The 15,056-nt window shown below is 40.4% G+C and overlaps 1 protein-coding gene across 1 annotated transcript in view; it reads right to left on the minus strand.

Annotated features, from left to right (window-relative positions):
- Nucleotides 1-15,056, minus strand: part of WNK4 (WNK lysine deficient protein kinase 4) — a 177,027-nt gene that overhangs the window by 27,386 nt on the left and 134,585 nt on the right. The window contains exons 5-15 of the mRNA XM_069751905.1: nucleotides 12,530-12,618; nucleotides 11,387-11,606; nucleotides 10,233-10,590; nucleotides 9,413-9,552; nucleotides 8,677-8,753; nucleotides 8,341-8,482; nucleotides 7,862-7,978; nucleotides 5,781-5,951; nucleotides 4,013-4,067; nucleotides 3,756-3,911; nucleotides 1,711-2,612 (exon numbers count right to left, since the gene is read on the minus strand). Of these exons, the coding sequence (XP_069608006.1) occupies nucleotides 1,711-2,612; nucleotides 3,756-3,911; nucleotides 4,013-4,067; nucleotides 5,781-5,951; nucleotides 7,862-7,978; nucleotides 8,341-8,482; nucleotides 8,677-8,753; nucleotides 9,413-9,552; nucleotides 10,233-10,590; nucleotides 11,387-11,606; nucleotides 12,530-12,618 (2,427 nt within the window). The remainder of the gene's footprint in view (nucleotides 1-1,710; nucleotides 2,613-3,755; nucleotides 3,912-4,012; nucleotides 4,068-5,780; nucleotides 5,952-7,861; nucleotides 7,979-8,340; nucleotides 8,483-8,676; nucleotides 8,754-9,412; nucleotides 9,553-10,232; nucleotides 10,591-11,386; nucleotides 11,607-12,529; nucleotides 12,619-15,056) is intronic.

Below are 15,056 nucleotides of genomic sequence, written 5' to 3' on the forward strand. Positions count from 1 at the left end.
TCTCCTTTCGTCCTGACACTATCAACTAATGTCTCCCAATGGATTCAGCTTTGGGAATACCAACTTGTCAAATAAACTAAACGGGAAAGAGAAGGAGATCCAGCTCAACGAAATAGTGAAAAATCCATAATTTATTTCACTCAAAATACAATGAAAGGACAAAACATCAGCATACAGAAAAAATTATAAAAACAAGGTCAACGCGTTTCCGGTGACTAAGCACCCTTAATCATGATTAAGGGTGCTTAGTCACCGGAAACGCGTTGACCTTGTTTTTATAATTTTTTCTGTATGCTGATGTTTTGTCCTTTCATTGTATTTTGAGTGAAATAAATTATGGATTTTTCACTATTTCGTTGAGCTGGATCTCCTTCTCTTTCCTGTTCGTCCACGCCCTGACACAGCGGTTCCGTGCTCCGAGCTCCTGGGAATGTCGGTATGGTGAGCTGGATTTTGTTTTTCAAATAAACTAAAGCATACATAATATTATTAAAAAAATATATTATTATAGAAAAGTAGAAGACACATTAAAAAAGTAAATAGTTTAAACAGTGATTAGAAAAGCAGCAGCAAAGTTTCCTCAAAACTTTTTGAATACCCTGTGAGTCTACCTCTTCCTTCCCTTCTGCGTAAGAGATCAGTCATGGAGAGAGAAGATTGAGGAAAGTAAACAGCATTAAAAGCAAAATAATGGTTAGGAAAGGTGCCTTATAGAGTATACAGGTAGTTTTAAAGATTTCCCTTATTAAATCCTTCCTGAGACAGGTAGCCTTTTCTTAAAGATACCCTCTCTGGGTTCATACATATAGGTATCAGTGCCAGGACTTGGCACCCACGTGTATGGTGAGTATGAGCCTAAAACGGAATATTACACATAAGTTATAACACATAACATAGAATTTGTAAAAATAAAGGTTTATTCCCTGCTAGTTCCAAATGAAACCAATAGCACTGAAATGTCGAAAGTGTCCCTATTTTATAAATGTATGATGCAATAATATCACTAACTGATGAAATTGCAAAAAAAACCCTCAATCTGCAGTACACTGTATATATGCTGAATTACCCCTATATTTACATTTATAAGTAACCGCCAATCATATGCAGTTTTTTTTTTGTTAGACCCTAGAGGGTCTAAGAACCTGTGCAGACCATTCATTTAAAGTGCATTGATTTCTATTAAAGGGGTTATTCAGGATTTTTTTAATAGCCAGAAAGCAGAGGATACATTATGATATCAGAAAATGTCTTGCCACCACCAACCTTTATTAGCTCTGCTGCAGTCATGATGCTCAGATTACCATTACATGACCACTTCAGCCAATCACTAGGCTTAACATGGATTTAGCAATTATTATTTAGTCCAGGGATTGGCTGTAGTGGTCATATACAAAGTCAAAACATCACCACCAAGACAGGCAGAGCACTGGAGTGGTAGTGCTGGAGGAGTGAGGAAGTTGCCCTTTACACTTTATATTGTTTTATTTTATACCCTGCTGTCAGGACATTTTTTTAATAATTTGGTTAAACTTATGATCAGCTCACAACAGTACTTACGGTAAACTCAAGGTTGGAGCACAATAATCATCAGTTCTCTCTGATTTATTTGGAGAATCTAGCAGGAACTTATCCCTTTAATTAATTTGTTGACTGAACCACGTCCCAACAAGACAATTTACATCACCTCACACGTTAAAAGCTAATGCTTACAGGTTTGTTCATGGTCTGTCCCACCACACATCCAGTAGCTTCTGAAACCTGATTTCCAGTAGGAGAAGAAGAAACCTCGTTGAAGCCCCCTAACACTGGCTGGAGCTCAGGCAAGTCCTTAACAATCCCTGGAGAAGGTGGCACTTCCAGCTGCTGAGTTGGCTGTTGAAGGTATCCTGGCATGCTTGTAGATGGCACTTGCTGCGGAAACATTCCACTCTGTGGCACATAATCTTGGGGTGCAAAGGGTTGTGAGAAATTGCCACTCACATTAGATAAAGTTTGGCCTGGCATATTTTGAATATACATCCCACTGGTGTGAGGGGAGCCTGGGTATACATAAGGGCACTGACCACGGAAATCTTTGACTGGACTTTGAGGTTGAGAGTAACTTGAGGGATACATCAAAGGAGTGTGGAGATGTCCAGACATTGGCTGAGGAAAGGCAGGAGGCATCCCTTGAGGTTGTGTTGTAGCAGTTGATGCCACTGGTAACAAGGTTTGAGCCATACTCATAGCCAAAGATAATACATTGGCTAAGGAAAACATAGGCGCTGTTGCAGACCACTGGGTGGCAGGTGGAACATTAGATGCTAAAGCATTAGTCATAGTCTGTGGCACCATACCACTATTCAGCATGTGTTGCAAGGCATTTCCATGATTTACAGAAGAATTGATCATGTTTGGATATAAGGGATTTTGGGAGCTCATATGTTCTGCTGAAGATGAAGGCATCAAGTGTTGGGGTAAAGTTGAAAAGTAGTTACCACTATGCATGGAGCTGTATGTTGCTGGCGGAAAAGTATGGGAAGATGGCATGGAATAGCTGGTTGAGAAAGGTACAGCGGGACTGGATGTTGTTTCAAAAGAAGGCCAGGTTCTGCTTGCTGACATTGGAGAACCTGAAAATCAAACAGGCGTAATAAAAAAAAAGTTTTAAGAACTTGAAACAGCAAACCTAAGGCAAACAGTAACATCTGGAATCAACGACTCAAAATAAAATGTTGTTACTTTCAAGTTTCAACCAAATGATCTTCAACCTAGAACAGAAACTGGAAAATTTTATGTATAATGCAGTGTAGCATTTTCTTAATTCAATTGTCCCCATAGAACCATGTAAGTTCATTTACAGGATCAGCACATCCTCTGCTCACTGCTTATGTATTCATGGAAAATAATGTGTAGAAGATACATCAATTTTGTAATTTCTAAAGAATATGATTTGTATAGTTCAAATGTTTTACATCTTGGAAGAATGAAATTGGGATGACAATACATAACTATAACTCAGACATTTTGGACATTTGTATGTTTTCAACTTTGTGGGAATAATTTGGAGAAGGCTCCTTTCTATCCCAGCATGACTATGCCCAAGTGCACAGAGCAAGGTCCATGAAGGCATAATTGGGTGAGTTTGAAGGGGAAGAACATGACTGCCCTCACAAATCCCTGAATTCAACCTCATCAAACACCTCTGGGATGAACTAGAACGCAGATTGTGGCCCAGAACCTCCCGTCCAACATCAGTATCTGATCTCACAAATTCTCTTTTGGATGAATGAGCAAAAGTTCCCACACATACACTCCAAATCTTATAAAACGCCTTCCATAGAGAGTAGAAGCTTTTATAGTTGTAAAGAGGTGAACCAACTCTATATTAATGCTCCCGGATTTCCAATAGTATATAACAAGTTGCTGTAGGTATGACATGTAGGCGTCTCAATACTTTGTTCATATAGTGTATTTGTCACCATGAGCAAAGGGAAAACGTCTAACAAATAGTGTGCCACAATAAAAGTATATGCAGAGGAGAGCAGATACATTGGTAACTAAAAGCTCTCATACTCATTAAAGAAAAGTAGTCTTAACTGTAGCCTGTTTTCAGTGGGACTGGAAATATCTAATGTGCATGGGGCTTCCCAACTCTCCAGACTGAGGATAAAGAAGGATGAGGCCTATTAAATTTGAACTATAACATTAGTTAATTGTTATACAAGGAGTAGATATAAGTGATTTCCATTATTTAACGGCAACTAAAGAATTACCTATGGTCATAGCAGGAGGAAGAGATTTCGTTCTATGGTCTGGTGCACCCATTAGAGGTCCAGCTGGACCAAACACATCATTGTCTAGAACAGGACTGCTCTGGTAGACTTGGCCAGGGGAACCAATTCCTTTGCTGGGACTTGTACATACTAAATCTAGAAAGAAAAGTAAAGCTTAATGTAAATGTAAATTTGGGTGATAGAAAATAAAGGAAACTACTAATATCTGTAAGAAGAAGATCATTTTAGGTACTTACCACTAAGCGAAGAAGAGGAAAAGGATCGTGATAACTCTTGAAGTTGAAGATCAGCCTGCAGGAAAATATTGAGATGACAAGTTGGCAATTTCCCCAAATGTTTCACTTTCAGTCTTTGTACATCTAAGCATCATACCCTTTATATCACTTAAAGAAGAACCCCTATCAACATTTTTATTCATTTAATATACTGCAGTCAGTCTGTAACGATTCCACCCCTTAGTGCTGAGCTGTCTGTATAGTAATTGACAGCTCAGTTGTTCAGTCTGGTGCAGGGGCGTGCTGACCTGTCTGTGTTTTGATTGACAGCTCGACAGTCCAATCTGAGTCTTTGAGTTGCTGAGCTCTCGTCAGGTGCTATCAGATAGCATAATTGCTAAGCTATTTAACTGAGCTGGCAGTCCAGCTGTTAAGGTACCTTCACACTGAATGATATCGCTAGCGATCCGTGACGTTGCAGCATCCTGGATAGCGATATCGTTCAGTTTGACACGCAGCAGCGATCAGAATCCTGCTGTGATGTCGTTGGTCGCTGCAGAAAGTCCAGCACTTTATTTTGTCGCTGGACTCCCGCAGACATCGCTGAATCGGCGTGTGTGACGCCGATTCAGCGATGTCTTCACTGGTAACCAGGGTAAACATCGGGTTATTAAGCGCAGGGCCGCGCTTAGTAACCCGATGTTTACCCTGGTTACCAGCGTAAAAGTTAAAAAAAACAAACACTACATACTTACCTTCCGCTGTCTGTCCCCGGCGCTGTGCTTCTCTGCACTGTGAGCGCCGGCCAGCCGGAAAGCAGAGCACAGCGGTGACGTCACCGCTCTGCTTTCCGGCCGCTGTGCTCACAGTCAGTGCAGGAAAGCACAGCGCCGGGGGACAGACAGCGGAAGGTAAGTATGTAGTGTTTGTTTTTTTTACTTTTACGATGGTAACCAGGGTAAACATCGGGTTACTAAGCGCGGCCCTGCGCTTAGTAACCCGATGTTTACCCTGGTTACTGGCATCGTTGGTCGCTGGAGAGCTGTCTGTGTGACAGCTCTCCAGCAACCAAACAGCGACGCTGCAGTGATCGACATCGTTGTCGGTATCGCTGCAGCGTCGCTGAGTGTGAAGGTACCTTTAGCCGTAGCCTCAGCTAAGCGTGGACAGTTTCTTGTATTTTGCTGATTACTTGATTAAGACTTTGTCTCCTCTGTCTGTTTATGACGTACCCACAGCTTTTCCATAGGAAGTGACTCGGAATCACATCATCAAATAACACTATATACTTACAATTTCTGATTTTGCCTGTCTATTTAGTTAATTCTTCTCTTTTCCATTAGGTCTATGACAGGACATGATTAAAAACTGACTAGCTGAATCCTTCTCAGCTCTATGTAGAAACAGGAGGTTAATTTTCCTTGTATGATCCATAAGTCACTGCAAAAGTCCCTAGCAGGAGGAGGAGGGAGCAGCTGGGTCAGGCGGTAAAGAGGGGAATGATAAATGCTGGGACATGAGACTTCCTGTTTCTACATTGAACAGTGAAAACAGAAGAATTAGCTGGGTAGAGAGGCAAAATGACCGATTGTAAGTACACAGTGCTATATAATATGATGACTATGATATATTAAGAGGAAAAAAACTTTGATGGAAGTGGTCTTTTAATATATCGCTTATGATTTCACTTGAATCTATCTAATGCTTTTTATCATTATGGTTATGCCACCTCAAATGTTTGTCAACATTACCTTTAAAATCATTGATAAATACATGGAGTCTCACATACCTGTAAATTAGGCAGAGAGGCAGTGCATGGACCAGTAGTCAGTCTATCAATGTCATCTTCTCGGTCTCCATTAGTCTCTTTTTTCAGGAGCGTCTCCACACGGTTGATGATGTCCTTTATCCTATTGGTGAAACTCTCTCTTTCCGACTGCATAATAAACTCATTGTTTACCTAGGCGGGGAAAAAAAAAGAAAGAAACTTAAGTCTCTATCCTATGTACTTTATTTTACATAGAAGTAAAAAAAAGAGGAGAGGAAGGAGCGGCCGCAGAGAGAGGAGGCAGAGACACACACAGATACTGCTACTGCTGGGCATGTGAGGGAGCTATGGCGTGCATTGTCTCAACGGGATCTTGAAAGACAATAATCAGCATCTCTTATCTTAAATCACTATCTGGAGAGAAACGGTAAAACACTGTCCATACTGTATATATACAGGTGTCACTGTTCAACCCAGGTAATAATGTGAGTATTTTACTACCACAAAACAAGGCAAAGATGCATGATCACATTTAACTCTGTTCTTCTTAAAGAAGCAATTCTACTTCATACAGGTGTAAAATAAAAATGGCCTGACTGTCAGAAGCAATTTTTTTTTATTTAAAATTTTACTTCAAAATTGGATTTTTGTGTCTCATATAGATAAAGAGCCAGCCTTTCTCGGGTCTAATGCAGGGTGTGGAAGAAAAACAAGGACCCACTGGGCGCTGCTGGAAGAAAAGACGGCTCATGAGTAGCTATATAAGAAGTTCGTAGTGCAATGAGAGGCAGTAAGGAAAAAAATAAAACATCCAGCTTCAAGGGTCATCAAATAAATAAATAAAAATTTATTATAGAAAAATTAAAATAGTCACAACTATAACACCGCAATGAAAGGAGCAAACGTGTTTTCAGACAGTGTCTTTAATCTTTGCATGGAGTTATGACGGTTTAATTTTTGATTAATAAACTTTTGGATGATCCCGGAAGCTTGATTTTGTTTCTTTTTAATTTTTCCTTGGCTCACAGTCACTTTATCGAGGTAACGTGTTTCAGGACCGGATATAACTTCATCAGGCTATGCTACCTGTCTTTAAGAAGGGTAATAAATCTACAGAGAAGACATCCTTTATTTATCAAGTTTCTATATTCTAAATTCTATGTTAGATTCACCAAGTGTTTCTAGGCAGTGTAAACAACGTAGAGATCAAAATAATTTGTCACTCCCCAGTTTCTGGGACAATCTAGTAATCCTTACTTGGATGATGATGATATTGAACTCTATCTATCCAACTCAATTATTGCCCCAAGAACATTGATACCAGCGGTGATTTAGGAAAAATGTTGTGACACTACTACACTATATTATTTTCCCTGTACACTTTAGGTTAAGTTCAGAGGCTTTTTTTTACCGAACCAACAAAAGCTATGAGATTTTAGAAATCTAACGCACACTCTTTTTTTTTATTGAACTTGAGAACTGCAGCATTATTTTTTTTTTTAAATCTGCAGCATGCCAATGCTTCAGCTTTTTTACAGCATTTTTTGGGGAATAAAACTAACTTTAGTAAAAATATTATGTAGCTAAAGCACACATACGATCCGCAACCCAAAAACCCTGCAAAAAATACAACAAAACATACATTTTGAACGTAGCATTTTTACTGTCAAGAGAGCAAGTTTTGGCTGCAGAAAAAAAAATGCTGCAAAAACATAGCCTGAAGGTATGTGTCCACGTGCAGTAAACGCTGCGTGTTTGACGCTGCATAGGGACGCAGCGTCAAACACGCAGCGTCCAGATGTTACAGCATAGTGGAGGGGATTTAATGAAATCCCGTCTCCACTATGCGTGGTAACACGCACGCGGCGGCCCTGCGACTCCGGACATGCTGCGCGTCTTTTCAGATCGCAGCATGTCCGTATATCACAGGGCCCTATGGTGGGGAGCGATGATGCCAGATGTGTGCTATGAACACATCCGGCATCATCGCGTCCCAGAAAGGGGGCGGGGCTTACCGCAGAGCGGCTAAGCCGCTCCGACGATGCCGCCGGCCATCCTGAACGTGGACACATACCCTTAGTTGAGAATACACTGTTACTTACCATAACTGCTGCAATGTCCTCTGGGTTATCCCCATCCAGGTCAAACTTGAAAGTGACCATTTTACCATTATAGGTCTGCAGCTGGCACTCTACAACTCGATCACTTTTATCTGAGATCTGTACAAAAAAAGAAAAATTTGACTGTAAAAACCTGATAATTTCTTGTGTATTGCACAATGATAACTACAGTAAGTTAATTATTTTTTATAGAATTAACTTTTATTAACATATTTTTGCTATGTAAAAGGTGGATTCATGGAAATACCAGTGCTATTCATAGTTATCATAAACTAATCTTTTACTGTGTCTCATAAAGAAAGTCAGATTGTTCTAAACAGCTATACCATGTGAAGAGCACTTTAGGCATAAAGCATTGCAAGTAAGGGCAGCAATGGTTCTTCACTTCAGAAATATGTCTTTTACAAATCTCCTTAAAACTGTTTTATAAATGCACAGTGAGCTTCAGGTAGAATGCTTACATTGATTATACGCAGTCTTGATCTTGCTTTACGTCGCAGAAGTTTAGCAGGAGTCCTCTTCACGGGGGACTTGACAGTCCGCTCTACAGGAGAGAGGCCTTCACAGCCATCACTGAGCCCTGAGGCCACATCAGATGCATAACTGAAAAGATATTTTAACACGCTTATAACATGATATTAAGCAAGTGAAAGGGAGACATTCATCCTCACCAAAGATCATCGCAAACTGAGGAAAGTGTAAGAAAATCTATGCAAACAAATGAAAATCTTGGCCTGATTATTAATTCTAAACACCGTTCCATTAAATCTAATTTTTTTTCCAAAGTGTTTGCTCACCTATCTACTGGAGAGGAGACATCACTAGGTGGTGCAATAGGAGAAGTTAGGTCTGAATTCACACTTACTGCAATACTCTGTGAAAACAAGATACTGAAAGATTAATTAATTCTCAACTCACAATAAACACTGTAATAAATTAATTCTCCAAAAGCAGTCAACGGCAAGTTTAATAAAAAAAAAGTCTACAACGTTAAAGCGATGTCTGGGACTTTTTGTTTTTTTACTATGTGTCAAAAAAGTAACAGGCAGCTAGTTCACGACAGAGGCAGCTATCTGTCTGTTGTACCTACCGCCAGCACAGAGGGGTCACTGACTACTCCTGACGCGATTCAGCTGCTTTGAGTTACCGTAACTGAACAGCTCTTCTTCTTCCGGGCTGCTCTGTGGATGGGGTGTGAGTGTTGACGCCATGTTGATTGACAGCCCCGGCTCCCCCAGTTAGGCAGCAGGTAGCCGGCTGTCAATCGGCATGTCGGTAGTCCCTCCTTGTCAACAGATCAGAGTGGAAAAGAAGCCGCCGCTCTGTTGACTTGACGTCAGCAGAAACTTCTGAATTGCCGGCAGAAGCGGTGTGTGACCACTCTTTTCCGGGAAAGAACTGCGCCATGCAGTGCTTAAGCGCATTTTTTTTTACAAAGTCCTGGATTTCCCCTTTAAAAGTATACATAATTTAGTATGTTTTACTACTAATGTGCAATCAGATTATAAATTCTAAAGTTCTTGTACTTCTTACCCCAGGAAAACATATCTCTGGCTGAGTGCCTGGCGGGCTATTGGGATCTTCTTGAGAAGCATCACTTGAAGGTCTTTGCGGCCCATCTGCAGTATCCATAAAGCCAGAAGAACTTAGGTACCCATCTGTCTCACAGTCCGCTGAAATAACAGATGTCAAGTTAGACTTAACTAATTTATTTTGAAAATAGAAAATATAAGAGATGGGAGTAGACCATACATTTCAACCACGGCACATTATATTTGCCACATGTTAAAGATTACAACAACTTTGATGAGTGTTTCACAAGATCTGCCTCCTTAAGATGCCCAAGCATATTAGACTAAATATTCTGTGAATAGATGATTTCAACTAGAACTTGCCAGGTATAATCTTGCTATCCCTTACATATAATTAAGACTCCCAAACTCTCTAATTTTGACAGTAACGTCTGTACATCTAACGTGTATCGGGTACTCCGACTCACCCATGACAGTTGATATTGGGAAGAGAAGGACCAGTGGAGTGTCACTTCAATCCAGAAGACTCCAGTCACAGGCAAACTTCATAGGATTGCTTACCAAATGTATATTCCCTCATCCAAGGAACAATAACTATCTAATGTGAGTGATCATCTTTACAAATTTACCAGCTTGCCTCACTCTACTGATTAAGACTCATTTTTATTTGTAACTTCTCCATTTGGGATAAATAACCAATGTTGACATGTGTATCCAACCAGCCATTTTCAATCTACACTGTCATAATATAACCACATATAAATACATGGCATTTACTTGAATATTTAGCTCAGTATACATGGCATAAATATATAGCTTACATGTAGCAGATGAGTAACATGAGTGTCTGAAGTTAAATGGATGATGCTGATCTGCCTCTGGCTCCTCTGGTTCAGGCAAAAATGTACCACTGCTGATTGACTCAGTAGAGTCTGAAGTTGTTGGTAAGGATGTAGGACCAGATGCCACATCAGAAGTAGTAATGGTTGTGGTGCTTTGAGGGCCTCTCAGCTGCTCAAGAAGTTTGAGAATGCTTTGCTGCTTCTCCTCTTCTTTCTTCTTCAGTTCCGCTTGGGCACGTCTCACCTTTTCACGCTTACGTTTTATGGCTAATACCCGGTCTCGGATGGCTTTTGCCACAATTTTGTAATCAGCTTCACAAACAAAGTTAAGCACCACCTGTGAAACACATAACAATATACTCACTGTTAATTCACTACATCCATCTATCTCTCTGTCAAAACTGTTTTACATTTTCTAAAATGATATGACATATAGAGAGATAATTTTAAATCCAATGATTTGTTAAGTAGCCCATACACTCTAGATATCTGTAGGAAGAATACTCTTCTATCCAACAGCTTTCTCTCCCAAACTCTTGATACACATACTTGCTCACTTCAGCGGTACATGTAGTTTTGATATATCTTCACTGACATTAAAAGGATCAGGTGTGTAAATTCAACTAGCCTGATCCTTATTTTACCCCAACATTATCTGTGAATTTGTGGGGCCCCGTGATCTGCTTCTCTCATGTATCTCAAGATACACCTGGTACATCAACTGATCAGCTGATATGTGCTTGTAGGGGCCAGATGTAAGTAATGTATGGAGCTGAACACACAGCTCTGTACATTGCTCAGTACTGCAGTTTATCTCCCATTCACTTAAACAATATATGTAACCGTTGAGATGTAAGTTTAGTAATTTATGACATAATCATAACCAATCTTCCAAACAATGGGAAGTTTGCAGAGTTGACAGCTGCTAAGGGTGAGGCCTCTTAACAACCGTTAACCGCAAAATACAAGTATAGTCTAGTAAATACGATTTTTACGACATAAGTGGATGATGTTCTTTGTCTCTATCGCCACTTAATAGGTGACAATCTGACTATTTTGGAGAGAAAAAGGGTTAAACTTTCCATTCAATTACATTTTTCTATATGAAAATGTAGGCTTATTAAAATTCTTACCATCTCCTGAGCCACCTCTTCAGCAACATCCTTGTAAAGGTCAAAGAGAAACTCAATAGCATTATTATCTTTGTATTTGCCATGCAACTTTTTGGTGTCATCCATCCTTAGCCAAAGCTTCAAGGCTGGTTTAACTCCATCATCCTCCTCAGCAAGTTCAACATGGACTCCAGTGTCCTCCTGAAAGAAGGAGTGTTCGAGCAGATCCTGGATGGTATATCTGTCAAGGTTGATAGTCATTTATTGGTGACATCTTGTAAAATGACAGTATGTGAAACAGCAGGAATGTGAAAACTCCAAATTGCTTATTCATCTGTTTTAACTAGCTCAGTCTATGTGGTCAATAGATGGTGGAAGAAAATACAACAATAATTCACAGACTGGACACAGAAAACAAAAACGTGGTTTTATTTTTTTGAACACTTTTGCTGTCCATACACACATACACTTTCTGACCTTTCTATTTACCCCATACATTGTTGGCTAAGCCATGCTTGTATGTGTTCTGAATAGGAAGAGAGGCATAAGTTGCCATCAGACTCCTTTGGGGTCGGCTCACCTCCACAAAGAACAAAAGAATTGGAAGCAAAAGGATTAATCTTGGAGAAACCTGCTAATTTCATCAACCAATGTAATTCAGTGGTTGCCTTGATTCTCCTCCGCGAAGTCACAGAAGGAAGGGTCAAGCATGTTGGATTTCACCACGTCTAACCCTTCTTTCTGTGACATCTTGAAGGACAATCAGGGTAACCGCCGAATGACATTGGTTGATGAAATCAGCAGATTTTCCAAGATTAATCGTGGCCACCTTTATAAACCTAGAACACTTATGTCTCACTAGTACTCTTCAGTTGTTCTCTATTGTCCTTCTTCATATACGATAATACGTAACATCTATCTGAGACAAGTACTGTATATAGATTCCATTCACTTATGGGGTGGGTTAAGGTGATGCCACATCAGAGCTTTAAAGTGAGAATAAATGTAAATAAAATCATTCGCTGACGTTCACACCAAAGTTGAACCTTTGATTGCACAAGGACAACTCCCTGATTGCCTCTCCACACCTCTCCACTAAGTCTGTGCGCCTATTGTGCTCTGATCAGGTCAGTATAGTTACTCATCTTTTTGAGGAGAATTTACCTTTCATTCTTGTTCATGCGTATACAGCCCTCGATGATCTCTTTAAGCTCTGGGACTTTAACTTTATAGAAACTGTCTGGCTTCATGCCCTGAAGACGATGAAAAGAAACATAACGTCAGGTCAGAAAGGTTTGGCCAAGCATAGTTCTGTATGGAAAGGCTGAAATAGTAACATGCTGACAACCTGCAGACTGTGCACACAGAATGAGGGTGACCATAAAGCAAGACTGGATGCCAGGGGCTCGGGTTAAACAGAACTTGTTCTCTTCTATATATAACTAACATTCACAAAACACCATGTTCTAGGCACTAAAAGTACAAGCACATTCTTGTAGTTTAGTATTTTGTAACTGGATGATGAAGATTCTGTAAAAAGTTAGGAGTTACATTTGTAAGGTTAGCTAAACATTTAAATATATATTTTTATTATGTGTTAAAGCCACTGCTTATTAGTGTTAATTCATGGGGGTCCAGATCTGGAGACCCATACCGAATGCTCAAATCAAGAGGTGAAAAATCTCCGTATATCATTGAGGATAAGTAGAGTGGTTTACGGATCCGTCGACCTTCTATTGGGCGTGTACACCACTCCACTTGTGCTTGAGGATAAACCAAGTGCTTCAACTCCTTGATTGGACAAATCAGTGGGTATATAAGGACCCAGGTCTCCACCAGTTAGAGCGGTTGTTCACTTCCAGTCTCCTGGAGGTCATATGACGTTCTTAAGTCATGTGAACGCTATAACTAATCAGCGGCCACTGATTAGCTACAATTTTCAGTATTCCGTCAGAGCGGATCAGTGGCCGCTAACTGACTGCATCAAAAAGTAAATATATGTTTTTTTATTTTATGATGGACCATTTAGCTGTTATAAATGTCCAGCCGTGGATATCACTTTTAACACTACTTAGAAGCGGCTATGCCAATGTTACAAACATTTTTAAACACACTTAACAAAGTAAAATAAATGTGCATGAGCAAATCTGCTGTGACTCCGAAACTAACGAAATTATACAGCAACAATTTTAAATGTTATTACTACTGAATTTAGTAACACATTTTGATTGCAATGTATGAGTCTACCTGCAACAAGAAGAAAAAAACACTCTGATGGGTCTATACATTAGACAATGTACCCAGAGATCAGGAGACTTCCCTCTTCTGTGTTGTACAGGCTTTTTTTAAAGGTAGTATATCAGCACAAAAAAACTGTTAAAACCAATTACAGGCACTAAGCGCACCCTTGGCATGGCCAAGCAGTTCAATGCACCTTCCCACATACTTGTGCCCTCATCTTCCTAACTGACACCTCTGATGTTACATAAGTCACCGAGCACCTGGGCTTTACTTTAAGTCATTTTACTTTAAGTCATTACTTTGAGTCATTGTATATCCAAGACGTAACGTTTCTCCTTGTGTAGAGTGACATGTTAAGCATGCCGAGATGAGGAGACTTAAAGCTGCAATGCTCCTCTGGGAAATATGCAAATTGTCTCTTCAGAGAGGAAGAGGACTAGAACTTTAGTGCCACCTATAGGAAGTAGCAATCCTAACAGTCAATGTTGAAACTTTAACAAGCCTTGTCAGACTCCCTGTAAGTCTTCAATTTAGAGTGATAGGAACATAAAAATAAAATTAATTTAGTTGATGAATAAATTACATGATGGACACAAACAGTGTTTGTCAGGTTCTGTCATGGCGTCCATCATCTTACTGGAAGAAATAATGCAGCATTTTGAGCTATTTCTTTGTGCAAAAATAATGGAATCAGCAATGGAGGATTAGATTCAGTGGTGAATGAAGTCTAAGCGTTCATTTACACAAACTGACTGTTAGGTGTCAAGTTCCCGCCTCTGCACAGGGGGAATCTCGAACCACCTCCGCTGCAGTCTCCCATTCTTCTCCAGCCGCAGTGGAGCCTGCTCAGCGGAGATGTTGGTCTCAGCATCTGGCTCAGGCTGATACTGGGAGACTGGTTACTACTGTTCTTCCAGGCTCTGCCTTTGTAGTCAGTACTGGTCAGCGGCGAGCAGACGTCTCTGGGACTAAGTCCTGCTTTTCCCCTTCTGAGCATGCCCAGGGTAAGACCTCTCATTGGAAGTCAGGGATCACATGCTCAGATACCGCAGCAGCTCCCATTGGTCCTCTAGGAAGGTCCTGAAGTTGCTCAGGTACTGTAGCAGCTCCCATTGGTCCTCTAGGAAGGTCCTGAAGTTGTTGCAGCTATAAAAGGTTTGCATGGCCACACAGCCATGCGCTAGCATCAAACCAATGTCTATGAGCTCAGCGCCAGTGTGGTCATGTCTGGATGCGGTTAGGGTTTGGCTGAAATAAGCCCCTAGAATACCGGCACCTCCAGTGAGGAGTTTGTATGAGTGTATTCAGGACCTTGGCTGAAATAAGCCACTAGAATACCGGCACCTCCGGTGAGGAATTGTTTGTCTGTTTTCTCTGACTGCATGACCACAGTTGGCTCTGGTTGGTAGCTGTGTACCTCTGGGAGGGTAACAGGGCACAGCATCTTGTT

This window comes from Ranitomeya imitator, chromosome 2 (genome assembly GCF_032444005.1).
Source record: "Ranitomeya imitator isolate aRanImi1 chromosome 2, aRanImi1.pri, whole genome shotgun sequence".
In the NCBI taxonomy this organism is placed as follows: domain Eukaryota; kingdom Metazoa; phylum Chordata; class Amphibia; order Anura; family Dendrobatidae; genus Ranitomeya; species Ranitomeya imitator.